Here is a 19,212-nt window from a genome sequence, read left to right as displayed (position 1 = left end):
TGACACGACCTCCAATCATGTATACCAGTAAAAAAAGTAGAAGAGACCTTAGTCAAGCAAACACACATCAAAACATTCTAGAGTTTTCCAAATTCTAAAAGTCTCATTGAGATGAACCATTTCGACAGGTAACAAGGGATCAATAATATTTCCCATAAAATTTCATTTTTCGTGTTCATATCCAACTTTACGGCCGTGTCTGATTCTTCATGTAAAGTATACATTTATGACCAATGATTAAATTCACTCATCAATCGTCCATGGATGAACACTGAGTGAGAATCAGAGATAATCTTATGAAACTACGCCATTGAATCTGTTTTTGAAGCTTCATTACTATTTTGTTATAATCTGCTTAATGAAAAGTCATTGAAAAAACCCAGCATTCGCAAGAAAACAATACACGTATAAACCAGAAAGTTTGGTTGAATCATCGTGATTATAAGCTCCCGCATTCAAGTGATGGTTTTTTTTTTTTTTTTTCTTTAGCAAGGCAAGCAAGCAAGCTGTGGGTCTTATTCAGCGCTATATTTCTTCTAAACCGCGCACCTACAACTTTTCACCACTCTGCAAATTCAGACTTTCATCATCGTGTAAACAATTCCATCTAAATGTCTTCTCCCTACAAAGAGATTTAAAAAAAAAAAACCATTCTCAGCCTCAACTCCCTCTGCAACTTGTGCATTACAAAGGAACCAACTAGACCCTCACCTCCCCGAAAAATACGTATAAACTAACCAGACAAGCTGATAGACCAAATTACGTTACACTGTGTTTTGTTCATAACATTTTACATGCCCGACGCTGCATGTTCGGCTGACCACTTCCATACTTTCACTTGTCCCGTCCCGTCACCGGTAAAGAACACGCCGCCTGGACCAGCCTGAATTGATCTAATTTCTCCCTTGGAATGTATTTTACCCCTCTCAGAGAACCTATCACCAAGAACACAGCTTTAAGCGGTCTCGAGAAACAAAACACTATTTCCAATATACATTCAGAAAAACGAACAAAGAACAGAGAGAAAGAAAATCAAGAACTGAGAATCAAAACAAGAAATATACTGAACATGGGTAAGATAACTCACGATGGCAAATCATAAAGGCGAACTGAGTTGTCGTTGCACGAACATAACAAAATAGGCTTGCCATCTAAATCATGCATCCCACAGAGGGTAAGCAGGCCCTGAAAACAATCATCATCACGTCACATAAATGAATTGAACATGTTGATTGAGGGTATCATTCCACTGTATCCAAAATGGCCCCAGATACCAAAATAAATTCAGTTGGAACTATAATATAAGACAGACAGCCCAAATTTCTGAATTTCCCCTTTAATGAAGCAAAGAGGATAAATGATTCATTCATTTCTCAGTTTCAGTGAGAGACACTATCGATCTGGCAAGACTGGAATTAGTTGATCCTAAGCCTAAACTAATTCTGAAAAGCACTAATACAATTAGATCACCAACTAATTACAAGAGACATCTGAATTTGAGGCCAATCCTGGCAGTAACATACACACTAATAAATGACAACCTTTTCTAGAGTCTCAAATAAATATGCAACGCCAGAAATAATAAAGCATATGAGCGTAACTTAGTAAAGAACATTTTGTATTATCCAATGAAAAGATAATAACTAAGCAAACAGAAAACCACAAACATACATGATCTTCTGTGTGCGTGTAAGTTACTTCCAAATTTCCACTTTCTGTAGCAGCCCACACCTGCGGGCAAGACAAGTTAAACCATTGTATAATTTTCCCGTGGTAAAAGAACATGAACAGTGTCAAACTGCCACCTTTGCGTATTAGAAACTCAGTATGTAAATGAGATAAACCTTTATTGTCTTATCTAGTGAACACGACAAAAGGAATTGCTCCCAGCAAAGCACAGACATTACAACTGATGTGTGATCTGTCAGAGTCTGTAAACATTGTAAAGATTCCAGACTCCATACCTAAAAGAAAAAAGAATAGAATTAAAATGAAAGGGGAAAAAATTATAAGCAGATAAAAGATGACAAATACTCAAGTTCAACTCACTTTGATAGAATGGTCCATGGAACCAGAGTAGAGTCTATTAGCTCCGACAACTAAAGAAACAACGGGGAGGGTATGACCGTTGAGTGATGCAGCTGGCTCAAAGCAGTTCGTTGCAACATTAAATTTCCAGGCCAATATTGACCCATCCTGTGTGCAGAAGGGCAAAAAATTAAGATTAAACTTGGATAGTACCTCAAAAGTATTCGAGCGAAATCCATGTATATACAAGAATTAGAAGGAACCATATGCATCCAAATATGAGAAGCAAGAGCAAATAAGTGAATACATTTGAGGGTTGTACTAATTAAAACCTCAAACCAATAATTATATCAATTTAGATCCCAAACTTACATAAGTGAATACATTTAAACCCTCCATAAGAATTACGTTTTAAACTCATTAATGCCTAACCTTCACACATGTATTGATCTTTAAACACAAGGATTAATGTAAATTACAAAGAAAGTGAGAATCATTAATCTTGAGCAGTTACTCCTTGATACAATTATTAAGACCTCTACATTATTCTCTGAGAGTCTAAATTGATTCATTGAGAACAGTTTAGAGTTTAAATTAATACAACTTTTAGTTTGAGGTTTTAATTGATACAACCCCAAATTTTAGGTAAATAGATTTTCTCCCTTTGTTTTTTTAGAAACAACTTTAAAACATCCTCAAAGAAACCAAGGAGCTTTGCATAGAACTATTATTCTAGTGGGAGCACAATTTAGAAAATTGGGAAAATTACAAAAATATTAGGACGCTCCAATTTGAAATAACATTAACCCTGCCCCCAAATGGGCACTATGATCTACAAAAGAATCCTGAAAAATGTCCTATTTCTTTCCATCCACATTTCCTATCCAGAAGAAGAGCTTTTACTAGAATCAGACCACAGAATATAATGTGTTCCTTTAACAGGAATACCACAGATTAAAAAAACACAACAAATTTGTCAATTAATCATTAGTCAGAGTGGTAAAAGACAGCAATGTGATGGTTATAGTCTGGGGATGAGCTCATAAACAAGAGAGCTTATCGCTAAAATTCTCATAGATATAATTCAGAAATAACAAGAATACCTGTGTACCAGCAAATAGCAAATCATTGCCCACAACAAGGGCATAAACTAGGCCAACGGGTCCGCTAAGACTCAGATCAGCTGAGGTCTGAATGTTCCATGCCTACAGACCACATATCAAATTCTCTGAGTTAGTTCACATCACTATACATCGGCATTAAAGGATATCCATAGGCTAAAACACAGTTACAGACATACCATTCATCTGTTATGCAAAATAACACAGTAACTGTACATCAGCTAATAAGAAGTCATATCAGATCGTTCCACCTCACCTTAACACAATTAGGTATGCCAACAAATACCCAAGGGCCTTCAGTAATCATGGAACCAACTTCTCCGCAAAGATTAATAACGGCCAGGCACTGCAAAGAAATGCAAAAGATTTCAGAAAACTTGTGTAAAATACTAACTAATAATCCACATGTCAAATCCTTTTATTTAATGTCTTAGACCACATTTTAAAAGGCACAAATTTGGATGGAAGAGAAAAGACCAAAAAGCAACACGGAACCTTTACATATAAGGCCCAAAATTGTTCCAAATCATGAAGAAGACAACAGTAACTGAGACCCAGAGTTACGTCTTACACGTACCAACCCCAATTTCAGAGTACTCGATAAAGCAATCTACTATCCTTAAATAAAAAAGAATATATAGAAAAATACAATTAAATTAAAAAATAAATAAATAAATAAATAACCTTTAGGTACATTCATCTTATTATCGCCTAGGCAAAGAATTCTCCCATTCAGTATTTTTTAAAGCTCGAAATACACTGAAATGCAGTAGTTTTTTGAGGCTCAAGTACAAGGCACGAGAAGTAGGAACTTTTTTATACACAAAATGAAAAAAAAAAAAAAACGATTCGCGATATAACTAGGAAGACGTTTCAAATACCACACATGGGTTACTGGGCATGCTTTTGCTAATTCGAATTGAAGGGTGATACAAAATCGGTCTATTTCCGGCATCATATCCATAGTTAGCGGCTATATATATATATATATATATATATATATATATATATATATATATATATAAATCTTCTATATATGAAAAGGGATAAAATGATAACAAAATTATTATTAACATTATTTTGATAGAAATCCAAAATATATAATGTAATAAATAATGAGTTAATGGAAGCTATAAAATATAAGAGATTTTGTAAGAGGTGGTTAAAAGAAATGAGGTCTTTTATAACATACTTTCTTATTTCATAAAAGAAAAACCACTGAGCCATCTGCAGTGCCTAGCACCTGAGTGCAATTTTTAAGAAACTACTTTCTTTCCTCACAAAACAATAACTCAGGCATTTCCTCTGACTGATAACAACACAACAGTTTCAATTTTATCAGAAATCCCCAAGAAATAATTACAACAACAATAGTTGAAGACAACATGAAACCCAAGATGGTTTTAGGAAATCACTTTGGATGACATTGGAAAATGATAAACATGTCCTGAAATGAATGTCATTGGAAACCTTGTTACAGAGAGCTTCTGATGAGCCTTGTGGTATTCTTGAAAACAACCAGCATTTTGAACATGGACAAAACAAAGGGCCGTGATAAACTAAGAAGTTAAGTATGCCATTGCCATTGTTGAATAGAGAAAGCTTTTTGTTTTCTCATGGGACACCCACTTCTTAACCTTTCCTATGCCCAAGTCTAGAAAAACAAATGCCTAAAATTTTTGTTGAAGATGAAGCCAAGTCGTGGAAATATGGTAACAGAGCAAAACAGCAGCCTAAACCCAAAAAAAAAACCCTAAAAATTGGAAAGAGTTCTATAAGTATTAATGAAAAACTCCTCTTTACTAGCAAAAGATAGTGGTACGTATATGTGAATATTTATCCTCCCCACTCCGTACCCTTCCCACCAAGATACTTGTCTTCCCCCCAGCCAAGAAATTCTAAAAGCATCGGTGATAAAAAAATACATGGAAAGAAAGGATCACTTTATATGAGCTTTCTAGTCACTCTTAGATTACGGCTTACCCCTCAGCATCCAATTAAGAAATATCAAGAACTCAAGTCTCCAGTAGTTCCTATGAAGCTTACTGCGATTTAGCTTCCAAAAATAGAAGAATTCCGTTTATGTTCATGTAATCTCTCAGCAAGAAATTGCTCTCAAATCTGAAAAAGTTCAAAACAGAACTAGCCTACACCATTTTTCACAGTAAAGGAGGTCAGTAACTAACCTGTCCGGACTGGCAGTCCCATACCCTGACGGTCTCATCCTTGCTACCCGTATATAGCTTATCAGAACCAGATGGAAAAGCAATCCCAGTTACAACCTATAAAAATCACAAGTGAAGGAAACATTAAGTCCCACATTTGCAGTCAATAGAAGCAATATAGGATAAGAAAATCACAATTCTCTGCACAAATGGGAATTCAGGTACGTTTAAGACACATATCACTTGCCTTCTGATGCCCATCGAGCTGCGTTAAATGCGAGAAACTTTCCCCCAAACTCCAAGTATGCAAGAATCTACACTTATCGCCATAACCACACTTCCCCTGAACCCAAAAATTACAAAGCTTCTCTGTCTTTTTAACTACTCTATTACCACCACCATGAACTCGTCCCCACGTCGAGCCGCCGCTAAAATTGGGACTCCGTCGGGGAACAGACACACTCGAATCATCAGAAGAGAACCCATTACCCCTCTTGGGAGCAGCGTTCGTAGCTCCATTCGAAGTCGCGTGAGGAGGGGCATTTAACTCTCGGTGAAGAAAAGGACATGGATAGCGATTACATTTACCCGCTCTCCAATGGTAACAGACCTTCTGATTCCTACCATCCCCGGAAGGTGCGCCCAGCCTCTGAAAAACGCGCTTACCGCCTCCATCGACATCCATACCTTAAAATTGAAAACCCTAGTCAACCCAGATCACAAAAATCGGTATCTCCAAATGTTCGAAGTAGCAATAGGACGTAAAAAAAAAAAAAAATCTGGAGCAGTGAGGGGCCAAAGAAGAGGATTCTTCAAGCTCAAGGACGTCGCAGGCGCGGGCAGCACAGGGGAAGGAGAATGTTGAGCAGGATCATGAAGGTAGGGATTCGGGGAAAATCGAGAAAGGAATTGGGAGATTGAGATGGAAGGATGGGGAAGGATAAATTTGGAAGTGTCAGAGAAACCCTAGAAAGGAATTGGAGCAGAGATTAAAATTGGGAAGTACAGTGGTGGTTTAGTACAGATGGAGATGAACATAGAACCAGAGATGACGCGGTGTATAATAAGAAAGCGTGAGATGTACGAGAAGGTTATATCTGTCATTTCACACCCCCAAAATTTTTATCCATACATTTCTTTTTTATAATTAAACTACAATTTTCATTATTGAATTTTTTTGTTTTTTTTTTTTTTCTCTATTACGCAAATTTTTTATTTTGTATTTAGATCTTTAGCATATTCAATCTTTTTTAAAAAAAAAAATAAAATTACGAGTTTATGGTACAAAATAAATTAATTATTAAGCTTTCAAAACATTTAAGAATTTAATTAATATGAAATAAAAAAAATTGGGACTTATTAGAATATTTTTAAATTTTTTTTCTAAAAGTAGATATTAATTCTACTATTGAAATTTCATCGGTATTGTTGAAAGGTGGTACTTACGATGAACGATATGGGTATTTTTGAACTTTTGAACAAAGTTTAAGAATATTTTAGAAATTAAAAAAAAAAAATATTTAAGAATATTCAACTATATTTTTGAAAAAATTACTAACCATTTCTATCCAAAGCAGGCTTAAAAGTTTAGAAACTAAATTTTTAGTTTAACTCTTATTTCTAAAAGCTTTGAGAATAAAATGTCTTAATTACTCTAATTAATAAAAAAATTTCTATAGGTTTATGTCGGTGAAGCAAGCAATTTTGGACGAGTTTTTGAAGGATCATAACTCAAGCTGTGATTCTCCTAAAGGTATGAAATCAGAAGTCTCTAACCCTTCCTTGCAATACCATCTTAAGTATTATGAAGAAATAGAGGGGGAACACTCTCAGGCTAGAAGAGTTGGATGTCAGACAATGGCAATGAAGGGTGCGCTCGTCTTCTTCCTTTTTGAGGAAGAAGACAATGATGGGACTAGTTCAATTAAACTTGGAACTTCAAACTAAAACTTAACCCCTTATCAATTTTTCTTTAAATTAACATCTTTCCCGACCGAATCTCATAAAATTCTTCATGGTTCTAGAAACTATACACTTGAAGTGATTGTAGTTTGAGAACTGAAAGTTCAAGAATCGAGACCTAAACATGGATTAAGATATAAGTAGCCAACCAGTAATCTTAAAATAACTCACTAAATGGATTATGCAGTTAGCTATTATGATAGGTTAAGGTTATATAGGAAATTGGGTAGTGTTGGATAAGCATAAATAGTTAAACCAAGTAAGATATAAAATGACCATAATGCCCCTAAGATAACTTAACTATCGTCCACAACCCTTATGACTTCCTATCGATGTGAAACTTCATACATCCTCCAAAATTATGAATTTTAAGGGACTATTATAATTTCATGACCATCGGCCTATGTTTGGCGCTCAAACCATGATTTATGTGAAAAATTACCATATTGCCCCTAATGACTAAGACTAGGGATTTTGAGAATTTAAGTAATTCCTTTGGCCATGCTATCCTTATGATTCCCTTGTGTGAAATTATGGGTATTTATGACATGATTGTGCTTAGGTTTTATTTAGGGCCATACATGTATCATAAATAGTGCTACAAGTTTCACATATACCTAGGGGTATTAATTTTACCATGATTAAGACATACCCGAGGATCATGTACCGAGTTAAGTTTATACATATATGCTCCATGCCCTAAAGCCATGGCCCTTAAATTTTCTAGTTAACAATACTCTACTATAACCGAAGTGACTCATGACCTCCAGATTATGAAGCCAATGTTTTTCTCTTTTAGGTGGAATGTCACGTGTGATAAGGAATCAACTTAAGGGAAAACTCTGATACCAAATGATAATAAATTACTTAAAGAAAAGTAAAATTCAGATTACCTTGTTGATTAAATATCTTAAAGAAAGAACATTTGTTTGAGGTTTGAATCACTCCACAAGTAAGATCGATCATGTCTAGTCGGATGAGTCAAAATATGCAATATAAGCTACATAGAATTGCAAAGAAATTTAGTCATTGGTAAAGGAAAAGGTAAGAACACTTAGCCCTAAGGATAAAGAATCACTCCAAGAGAAAGTAAAATTCAGTTTACGTTGTTGATCAAATATCTTAAGGCACTAACACTTGTTTGAGATTCAAACACTCCACAAGTAAGATTGATCATGTCAAGCTTGAATGATTATAAAAAGACAATCTAAACTATATAGAATTGAGATGAAGCTTAGCAATTGGTTAAAGGAAAGCACAAATGCTCCTTTTACTATATTTTCTAAGTCTCCTTACACACATAACATACATGAGCCTCAAAATGAAAACCTTTAACCTTTCGTGAGACATTACAAGAGTTGTAGCGTTCATATTTTATGACCACAATTAGCCACTATGCATATTTTATGATCATAAGTATAACTTTTTAAATTCAATCTTAAAGTAAATAAAAGTCTTTAAATACATTAAAGAAACACCGTAACTTTGTATTATTATCTACCCAAAATTTGTAACCATCTAAGAATAAAAGAAGTTTGATTCTTCCCTAATGTGTCATGAATTGCAAAATCTTGTGATAATTTGAACAAAATTTTCTTCACATCTTTCTTGAATTTTATCTTGCATTATTGATGTCTTGGTTCATATCATTCTCCACTTCTTCAAGAGAATTCGTCCTAGAATCTCTTAAGAATAAGAAAAGAAGTGGGATTGAATAATCCCACTTATGTTTTTCATTCTTAACATGGTATCAGAGGTGTTCATCATCTAATCATTCCATCACTGAGTCTCATAAAGATGTGAAAGAAAATATGAACATTTTGAGCATGCCACCTTTGAGCTTTGGTGAGAAATTTGAAGATGCTTATGACGTAGTTTTGATATCGAACGATCGAGAACAGTTTGCCAACCACAGTTCTCAGTCTAGGAGAATGATTGAGAATATTTGTAGCCAATTCAAGATCCAGATTGAGATTAGGAGGCTACCGGTTGGTGACAGAATGTGGATAGCTCGCCACAAACATCTTGATAATGAATATGTTCTTGATTTTATTGTTGTGAGGAAAATTATCAATGATTTGTGGTTCTCAATCAGGAACAATCACTACAAAGACCAGAAATTAAAACTTTTGAGATGTGGGCTTAAAAGGATGATATATCTTGTGGAAGGTGATCTCAATTCATTCGTCGTCCTCTATTTCGATCTCTGTCACTTTTCTCTGTTCTTTCTCTTTTCGTGCTCTGATACCATGTTAACATATTCATTATCAAGATGAATGTACACTCTCCAACTTGAGGGTATTATAAAATTTGATTTAAGATATAAAGTTACAAACGAGAATCATCCAACCATGTTATGTTTTTACTAAAATGTAATTGACAAATATTTTCACTAAAATTTTGGGAAGACAGCATTCTGATTTTCTAAAAGACAAGTTGGATGTCATTGATATATACTCTCCAACTTGAGGGAGAGTATTATAAAATTTGATTTAAGATATGAACTTAATTATGTAATATATTTTAATAAGCTGTTATCAGTTAGGTTTTTTTTAGGAAGAAGGAGGCGGATGAATTGGGATCACCTTCCACAAGATATATCATCCTTTTAAGTCAACATCTCAAAAGTTTTAATTTCTGGTCTCTATAGTGATTGTCTCTGATTCAGCACTGCAAATCATCAATATTTTTCCTTTCCAACTACTTCTACTTGACCGTAAACAAGAACTTCACGAAGTCGACATAAGACTGCTGGCTAAAGTGATGAGATATCCTTGTTCGGGTTATTCTCCGAAACTTCTTTAAAGGAATCAAGAACTTGATGCTTAGAGTAGCTCATGCGCATAAACCTCTCAAGTGATTCAAGGGGAAGATTGATCTTGGTGTATTTAAATATCGAAATTTCCTTTTTGGTGGAATCAACCAAATCGAGCTTCAAAATTTTGAATGTTGATTTAACACATACTTATTACATTCACCATTCTGATCAGCTAGGATATTTACTTGTTCCAATCAGGCACAAGTTACCGATCCTAGAGTTAATCATTTATGCATAAACCAAGGAGTGGTCCGCCCGTATATTCACTTGTTTCAATCAAATTAAATGGGATAAATTATCAATCCTAGAGTAAATCATTTATGCATGAACCAAGAAAACCATATTGAGAGGAAAAATATTGATGATTTGTGGCGCTCAATCAAGGACAATCGCTATAGATACTAGAAATTAAATCTTTTGAGACGTAGACTTAATTAAGAGGATGATATATCTTGCGGAAGGTGATCCCAATTCATCTGTCGTCCTTTGTTCTGATCATTGTCACTTTTCTTTGAATCTCTTTGTGAACCTTTGCCCCAAAAATATGTTAAGAAAATACAAAGGACCTTGCAAAACTCTCTCACATATATACACTCGAGGAATTTTAGGTCACTGTTTCTGCACTCATTTACACAAATGAAGCTTTCATTCTCGTCTCTAAAAATTATCAATAGAGAAAAGATTGGATTTTAAACTCTAGGTCGATTAAAAACTAGAAAATAAATAAATAAAAATCAAATTAAAAAGAACACAAAAGAAACATATATCCAATTTTAAGCCGGAAGCTTTGATACCTAATGATAAGGAACCACTATAAGGGAAGTAAGATTTGGATTAAGTTGCTGATACAATATCTTAAGGCAAGAACACTTGTTTGAGATTCGAATCACTCCACAAGAAAGATCGATCATGTCTAGCTTGAATGATTCTAATCTAAACTATATAAGATTGCAAAGAAACTTAGTCCTGACTAAAGAAAAGCAAAAATGTATTTTTACTACATTTTCAAGTCTCGTTACAAATATAACATACATGGTTTTATATAGCCTCAAAATGAAAACTCAAGAGTTGTAACCTTAATGATTTATGACCCTAGTTAGCTAATTTTTAAATTTAATCTTAAAGTAAATAAAAACCTTAAAATATATAATAATAAAAAATCATAATGCTAGATTATCATCCACTCAAAAATTTTAACCATCCAAGAAGAAAGAAAATTTGATTCTTTTTTAATGTGTCATGAGTTGCAACATCTTGGAATAATTTGAACAAAATTTTCTTCACATCCTCCTTGAAGTTTACCTTGCATTATTGATAAGTTAGTTCATATCATCATGTTTGGACCTCGTGTTTCCCTCACCTAAATGAGATGTTCTACACCATGTCTTATTAGCAGGATCTCATGTTCATGTTTAGCATCGATCATCACTCTCTCAATCTTTCATAGAGAGTAATCTAGGGTCACGTTAGGGGTAACAACCAAGTCGACTAAGTATCATGAACTCAAGTAAAGTTATATGTTAGGTCCCTAGTTATTCAAGAAAGTACAGTACCTTAGCTCATGTCATGGAGACGATAAGATGTTAAAATATTATCACTAGCCCAATAGGGTTAAGTCCAACCGTTGTATGAGTAATTACATTGTCTGTTACGAAAATGATTTAGAAATTTTAGAAATAAATTTAGGAAAATGATTAGGAATAAATTTAGGAAAATGATTTACATACTTTAGGAAACACGTTGAGAAATTTTAGGAATAGATTACCTATCATCTAGTATAAATACCCCTCCACCCTACTTAGTTCATCATCCCAAGAAATTTCAAGAAATACAAAGTAATAGTTTCTACCAAGTGTTTTGTAAATCTCTTCTTGATTGGTCTTAATAAAGTGTGTGAGTGTTTCCCACAAAGAGTTATGTTTAACAATTTGGTATCAGAGCAAGGTTAGTGTAGGTTATCTAATCTCTTGGAATTCTTAGTATGCTCTGTGGTTGCAGCTCTATCTGATCTTCTAAATCAGAAATGATTTCTTGAAATTAGTAGTGAGTGAGTTTCTTTTGTGTTGTGAGTAGTCTGTGACTCTGCAAGGCTTGTGTCAAAAGAGCTTGTTTGGTATTACAAAGGTATAGCCAACACGATGGGTGATTTCCAAATCGTTGGAGGAATCAACAAACTCAACAACAACAACTACAACACGTGGACAACATGCATGATGTCCTATTTACAAGGACATGATCTTTGGGAGATCGTTGGCGGGTGCGAAACTAAGCCGCCAAAGGATGATTCTAATGGCGCCTTGCGCAAATGGAGAATCAAAGCAGGCAAAGCAATGTTTGCCTTGAAGACCACAATCGGAGAAGAGATGTTAGAGCATATTTAGGATGACAAGACACCGAAAGAAGCATAGGACACGTTCATGATATTGTTCTCAAGGAAGAATGATATGAGGCTACAACTTCTGGAGAATGAGTAGTTGCCAATTTCACAACGTGACATGACGATTGCTCAGTACTTCCACAAGGTCAAGTCGATCTGTCGGGAGATTATTGAACTAGACTGGAAGTCCGAATTGTAGAATCTCGAATGAAGAGGATTATAATCCACGGATTGCGACCAGAATATAGAAGCTTTATTATTGTTGTATAAGGATGACCCACTCAACCATCACTTATAGAGTTCAAAAATTTGTTAGCCAGCCAAGAAGTCATGGCTAACAAATAGAAGGCATCACATTAAAGGGTGAAGAAGAAACACTCTACACAAGTGAAAGCCGGAGCAATAATAGGTCGTCTACCAAATGTGAATACAATGGTGACAAAAGAAGAAGTCACCAAGGAACTGTACAATCAGGGAGATCTCAGAAGAATGATAACAATAACTCTCAAGGGAATAGATTTGAAGGCATCTGCTACAATTCAGGAAAAATGGCCACATGTCTAGGGATTGTTGGTCTAAGAAAAAAAAATCTGTCGAAAGCAATGTGGCATCCTCCAACATGGAGATGGAGAAGGAATGGGATGCAAAGGTACTATATGTCATACAAGAAGATGAGCAAGCACTCATGGCAATGATGGGTGACCATACCGATTATGAGAATGATTGGATCGTTGATTCAGGATGCTCAAACCACATGACTGACGATCAGAGAAAATTGCAAGACAAGAAAGCGTACAAAGGAAGTCGTATGGTACGCACAACAAATAACACACAGTTGTCAATTGCTCAGATCGGCAATACGACAATCATGTCTGGCAATAAATCTGATGTAGTGTCACTACATAATGTCTATCATGTACCAGGAATAAAGAAGAATTTGTTGTCAGTATCACAACTAACAACATCAGGAAACTATGTCTTGTTTGGGCCAGAAGATGTGAAAGTCTATGAAGATATTAAGATAACAGGAAAGCCGACAATAAAAGGACGAAGAGTGGATTCCGTTTACGTTCAATCTGTAGAATCTGCCTATGTTGACAAGGCATGGAAGAATGAGACAACAGATCTCTGGCATGCAAGATTGGGATATGTTGGCTACCACAAGTTGAAGCTGATTATGGAAAAATTCATGCTCAAAGGTCTACCTCAACTTGAAGTCAAAACAGACATTGTGTGTGCTGGATGTCAATATGGTAAAGCTCATCAATTACCATACAAAGAGTCAAGTTTCAAAGCAAAGAAACCATTAGAGTTAATTCACTCTGATTTGTTTGGTCCAGTCAAACAAGCATCGATGAGCGGAATGCGGTATATGGTGACTTTCATTGACGATTACTCAAGATATATATGGATTTTCTTTATGAAAGAAAAGTCTTACACGTTTTCGAAATTTCAAGAATTCAAGATAATGATCAAAGGAGAAATAGGAGTGAAGATCTGTTGTCTACGTTCAGACAATGGTGGAGAATACACGTCAAATGATTTCGATCAATATTTACACGAATGTGGGATACGACATCAGTTTACATGTGCCAACACGCCACAACAAAATGGTGTAGCAGAAATAAAGAATCGACATCTTGCAGATATCTGTCGAAGAATGTTACATGCAAAGAATGTTCTAGGAAGACTTTTGGGTTGAAGCTATACGAACGGTTGCCCATGTGATCAACAAGCTTCCCCAACCAAGGCTAGGGTTTGTCTCACCATTTGAGATACTATGGGACATGAAACCTACAGTTAGCTACTTCAGAGTATTTGGTTGTGTTTGCTATGTATTTGTGCCTGACCATCTACGTAGCAAGTTTGACAAGAAAGCAGTCAAGTGCATATTTGTCGGATATGACAATCAAAGGAAAGGGTGTAAGTGTTGTGATCAAACAAGTGGAAAACGTTATACATCAAGAGATGTAGTTTTCGATGAAGTATCTACATGGTAGTCCGCAGAGAAGAAAGTTCTACCAGATCCAAATAACATCGAAGAAATTCTACAACAGAAGATGGGGGAGCAAATTACACACACTCGGCCAAATGTTGATGTACCTGAAGACTCCAGTGACATTGATGTTGATGAGGAAGAAATACTCAATCAAGCGAATCTGTTGAAAAGGAAACGTCACATCAACAACTTAGGCGATAAAAAAGAATCCAAAAGCCAAATCTTAAGTATGTAAATGCAGCTATTGTAGAAGACAGAGTTTATGAGCCGGAGACATATGAAGAAGCATCACAAAACTCAGCTTGGCAGAAAGCAATGGAGGAAGAAATTATAGCCCCGGAACATAATCAAACTTGAGAACTAGTGCCAAGACTAGGAGATGTCAAACCCATCTCTTGTAAGTAGGTGATCTACAAAATAAAGCATCGACTGGATGGATCAATCGAGAGGTACAAGGCTCGACTCGTAGCTTGAGGGTTTTCTCAACAATATGGACTAGACTATGATGAAACATTCAGTCCAGTGGCAAAGATCACTACCATACGAGTTCTGCTAACACTCCCAGCAAGTAAAGATTGGAAACTGTGGCAATTGGACATAAAGAATGCTTTCTTGCACGGAGAGTTAGACAGGGAGATTTACATGAACCAACCAAAGGGATTTGAGAGTGCAACTAATCCTAATCACGTATGCAAGCTTAGAAAAGCTCTTTATGGGTTGAAGCAAGCACCAAGAGCTTGATATGGTAAGATTGCTGAATTTCTTACCCAAAGTGGTTATTCAGTTGCACATGCAAACTTAAGCTTGTTTATCAAAGAAAGAGAAGGAAAATTGGCAATTGTGTTGGTCTATGTGGACGATTTGATTGTCACCGGAGATGAAGAAAGAGAAATTCATCAAACAAGAGAAAATTTATCAGTACGTTTTCAAATGAAAGAACTAGGAGAGCTTAGACACTTTTTGGGCCTAGAAGTTGATCACACAAATGAAGAATTGTTTCTCTGCCAACAAAAGTATACAAGAGATATGCTTCAGAAGTTCAGCATGTTAGAATGCAAAACAAGCTTCAACATCAATAGAGACAAATGCCAAGATTTGTGCACATGAAGGCAAAAAGTTGAACGATGAAATGACATACTGACAACTAGTAGGTAGTCTTTTCTACCTAACTTTAACTCGATCTGATATTTCTTATGCAGTTGGAGTTATGAGTCGGTACATGCAAAATTCAAAGAAGCCTCATCTGGATGCGGCTCGACGGATCTTGAGATATGTTAAAGGTACAATCAACTATGGTCTTATGTACAAATGAAGCAAAGACTGCAAGCTAGTTGGATACTGTGATGCTGATTATGCAGGAGACTGATACTCGAAGATCAACTACTAGGTATGTGTTCAAGTTGGGTTTGAGAACAATTTCTTGGTGTAGCAAAAGACAACCAATAGTATCGTTGTCAACTACAGAAGTAGAGTATAGAGCAGCTCAGGAAAGTACGTGGCTAAAACTCTTGATGGAAGATTTGCACTAGAGCATTGACTATCCAATATCACTTCAGTGCGACAACCAATCAGCGATTCATCTAGCAGAAAATCCAGTGTTTCATGCTGGAACAAAGCATGTGGAGGTACACTACCATTTCATTAGAGAGAAAGTCTTGAAGGAAGAAATCGAGATGCAGCAGATCAAGACAGATGATCAAGTGGCGANTGAACGATGAAATGACATACTGACAACTAGTAGGTAGTCTTTTCTACCTAACTTTAACTCGATCTGATATTTCTTATGCAGTTGGAGTTATGAGTCGGTACATGCAAAATTCAAAGAAGCCTCATCTGGATGCGGCTCGACGGATCTTGAGATATGTTAAAGGTACAATCAACTATGGTCTTATGTACAAATGAAGCAAAGACTGCAAGCTAGTTGGATACTGTGATGCTGATTATGCAGGAGACTGATACTCGAAGATCAACTACTAGGTATGTGTTCAAGTTGGGTTTGAGAACAATTTCTTGGTGTAGCAAAAGACAACCAATAGTATCGTTGTCAACTACAGAAGTAGAGTATAGAGCAGCTCAGGAAAGTACGTGGCTAAAACTCTTGATGGAAGATTTGCACTAGAGCATTGACTATCCAATATCACTTCAGTGCGACAACCAATCAGCGATTCATCTAGCAGAAAATCCAGTGTTTCATGCTGGAACAAAGCATGTGGAGGTACACTACCATTTCATTAGAGAGAAAGTCTTGAAGGAAGAAATCGAGATGCAGCAGATCAAGACAGATGATCAAGTGGCGAACTTGTTTACAAAAGGGCTGAATACTGGCAAACATGAGAGTTTTCGCTGTCAGCTCAACATGGTGCAACGAATGAGGACAAANTCTTGAGATATGTTAAAGGTACAATCAACTATGGTCTTATGTACAAATGAAGCAAAGACTGCAAGCTAGTTGGATACTGTGATGCTGATTATGCAGGAGACTGATACTCGAAGATCAACTACTAGGTATGTGTTCAAGTTGGGTTTGAGAACAATTTCTTGGTGTAGCAAAAGACAACCAATAGTATCGTTGTCAACTACAGAAGTAGAGTATAGAGCAGCTCAGGAAAGTACGTGGCTAAAACTCTTGATGGAAGATTTGCACTAGAGCATTGACTATCCAATATCACTTCAGTGCGACAACCAATCAGCGATTCATCTAGCAGAAAATCCAGTGTTTCATGCTGGAACAAAGCATGTGGAGGTACACTACCATTTCATTAGAGAGAAAGTCTTGAAGGAAGAAATCGAGATGCAGCAGATCAAGACAGATGATCAAGTGGCGAACTTGTTTACAAAAGGGCTGAATACTGGCAAACATGAGAGTTTTCGCTGTCAGCTCAACATGGTGCAACGAATGAGGACAAATGCTGAGGGGGAGTGTTAAAATATCATCACTAGCCCAATAGGGTTAAACTCAACCATTGTATGAGTAACTAAATTGTATGTTAGGAAAATGATTTAGGAAATTTAGAAATAAATTTAGAAAAATGATAGGAAATTTAGGAATAAATTTAGGAAAATGATTTAGATACTTTAGGAAACACGTTGATAAATTTTAGGAATACATTACCCATCATCTAGTATAAATACCCGTTCATCCTACTTAGTTCATTATCCATCCCAAGAAATACAAAGTAGTAGTTTCTACAAAGTGTTTTGTAAATCTCTTCTCGATTGGTCTTAATAAAGTGTGTGTTTCCCACAAAGAGTTGTGTTCAACATAAGAGTCTATAAGTAGACTACTTATTGAGTCTATAAGTAGACTACTTATTGAGTCTTTGTACTTACCGGTAGAACTCAATAGTAGAGACCTCATAGCTAAAATAGTCACAATCAAGGCTCTTTGTCTTGCTTCAGATGCAAGGGGTCCATCGAGGATCTAAAGGCCCACATAAAGCAGCACTATATGCCTTTCAAGCAAAACTTGGAGTGAATTCAAAATTTGCGTAGGAAATAGTAGAACTGAAAAACCATTAGTTGCAAACATTGAACACCCCCGCATACGGACACTAAAGTAGTTGTCCACTCTTTAGAAGAAAGTGGAGGAGACAGAAGAGCCAATAGAAAGCAATCTTATGAATGTCAAGGTCTAGATTAATCACAGAGCGACCATTCTCAACTCTTGAGCCACCCACAACTTCATGCGGAGCCTGAAGCAAAATGCTTGAACATCGTTTGGCATTAAGATATAGGTAAGATGAAAGCCGTCAATTTAACATCTTTACTTGTCTTAGTAATTGCAAAGAGAACTTCGATCAAGCTAGAGACTTGAACGGGACAAACCAACTTTGTGATAGTCAAGATTGATGACTTCAACATCGTGTTAGGGATAGACTTCCTACTAGAACACAAAGTCATTCACATGCCCCTAGTCAAATGCTTAGTAGTAATAAGGTCGAACGAGACAATTATTCAGAAAAACACCCATCAACCAAAAGGGGTGAAGATGGAGTCAACACTATAATTGACAAGAAATCTTAGTCATGATGAACCTACAATCAATGCCATTACTGTAGTGGAAGATGGGAGCTCGAGTGAGCTAACTCCAACAGAAACATTGCTGCAACGCAAGACTAGAAAGTCAGATAAAATATTTATCTCTACTTGAACAGATAGATCACGAAATTGATTTTATATCAGGGGCAAGATCATCAATCACAAATGTATCATACGGCTCAAGCTAAGCTAGTTAAGTTTTCCAAGTAGCTAAATGACTTGTTGAGTGTAGGGTCCATTAGACCCGCAAAACAATTTTTTGTTAGTGATCACCAGCTGGGGAGAGAAAACAATCAAATTCCTCCACTAAAGGGGGTTGGCATAAACAAACCTTTAAAGAAACTTATGTTTAATCAACATCTTGATAGATGAAGAAAAGAATCCTTCGGAAGTGTCGACCACGAGAATTCCAAAATGGACACAAAGTTTTAACCAAGTTGAGGTCAGATCAACTCGATTTCAAGACCACAAGAACCAACGACTGTGCTAAAATACTATGGACCAAACAAAGTCATTTAGAAGGTTGGGAAGGCATCATATAAGATCTAATTGTTCCAATGGACGTGGACTAACCTTATTGTTCACATCAATAACTTAGCATTACTATCCCAACCACGAAGACACAAGGCACAAAGAGGTGGTATGACCTTATGCCACAGAAAAGAGTTCCACGGCCAAAAAAACAAAAAAAAAAAAAAAAAAAC

The 19,212-nt window shown here is 36.0% G+C and overlaps 1 protein-coding gene across 1 annotated transcript; it reads right to left on the bottom strand.

Moving 5' to 3' along the window:
- Nucleotides 1-423: 423 nt before the first annotated feature.
- LOC111790323 (zinc finger CCCH domain-containing protein 48-like) lies at nt 424-6,340 on the bottom strand. Its single transcript, XM_023671185.1, has 9 exons — nt 5,562-6,340; nt 5,336-5,431; nt 3,406-3,495; nt 3,132-3,233; nt 2,050-2,196; nt 1,845-1,964; nt 1,672-1,731; nt 1,088-1,185; nt 424-935 (listed from the first exon to the last, which is right to left on the bottom strand). Exons 1-9 carry the CDS (start codon nt 5,997-5,999, stop codon nt 791-793), a joined length of 1,296 nt encoding a protein of 431 aa, XP_023526953.1. The 5' UTR covers nt 6,000-6,340; the 3' UTR covers nt 424-790.
- Nucleotides 6,341-19,212: the final 12,872 nt, after the last annotated feature.

Source organism: Cucurbita pepo, chromosome LG03 (assembly GCF_002806865.2).
Source record: "Cucurbita pepo subsp. pepo cultivar mu-cu-16 chromosome LG03, ASM280686v2, whole genome shotgun sequence".
Lineage (NCBI taxonomy): Eukaryota > Viridiplantae > Streptophyta > Magnoliopsida > Cucurbitales > Cucurbitaceae > Cucurbita > Cucurbita pepo.
Note: the sequence above shows the minus strand (reverse complement) of the source record. Positions and strands in the feature narration are given on the sequence as shown.

Excerpts from the sequence above, each read along its gene's own strand:
- LOC111790323 (XM_023671185.1), bottom strand. The coding sequence starts at position 5,999 with ATGGATGTCGATGGAGGCGGTAAGCGCGTTTTTCAGAGGCTGGGCGCA. Across the intron at positions 3,496-5,335 it reads GGGACTGCCAGTCCGGACAG|TGCCTGGCCGTTATTAATCT; the intron begins GTTAGTTACTGA and ends ATTTCTTTGCAG. Across the intron at positions 3,234-3,405 it reads GCATACCTAATTGTGTTAAG|GCATGGAACATTCAGACCTC; the intron begins GTGAGGTGGAAC and ends TGTGGTCTGTAG.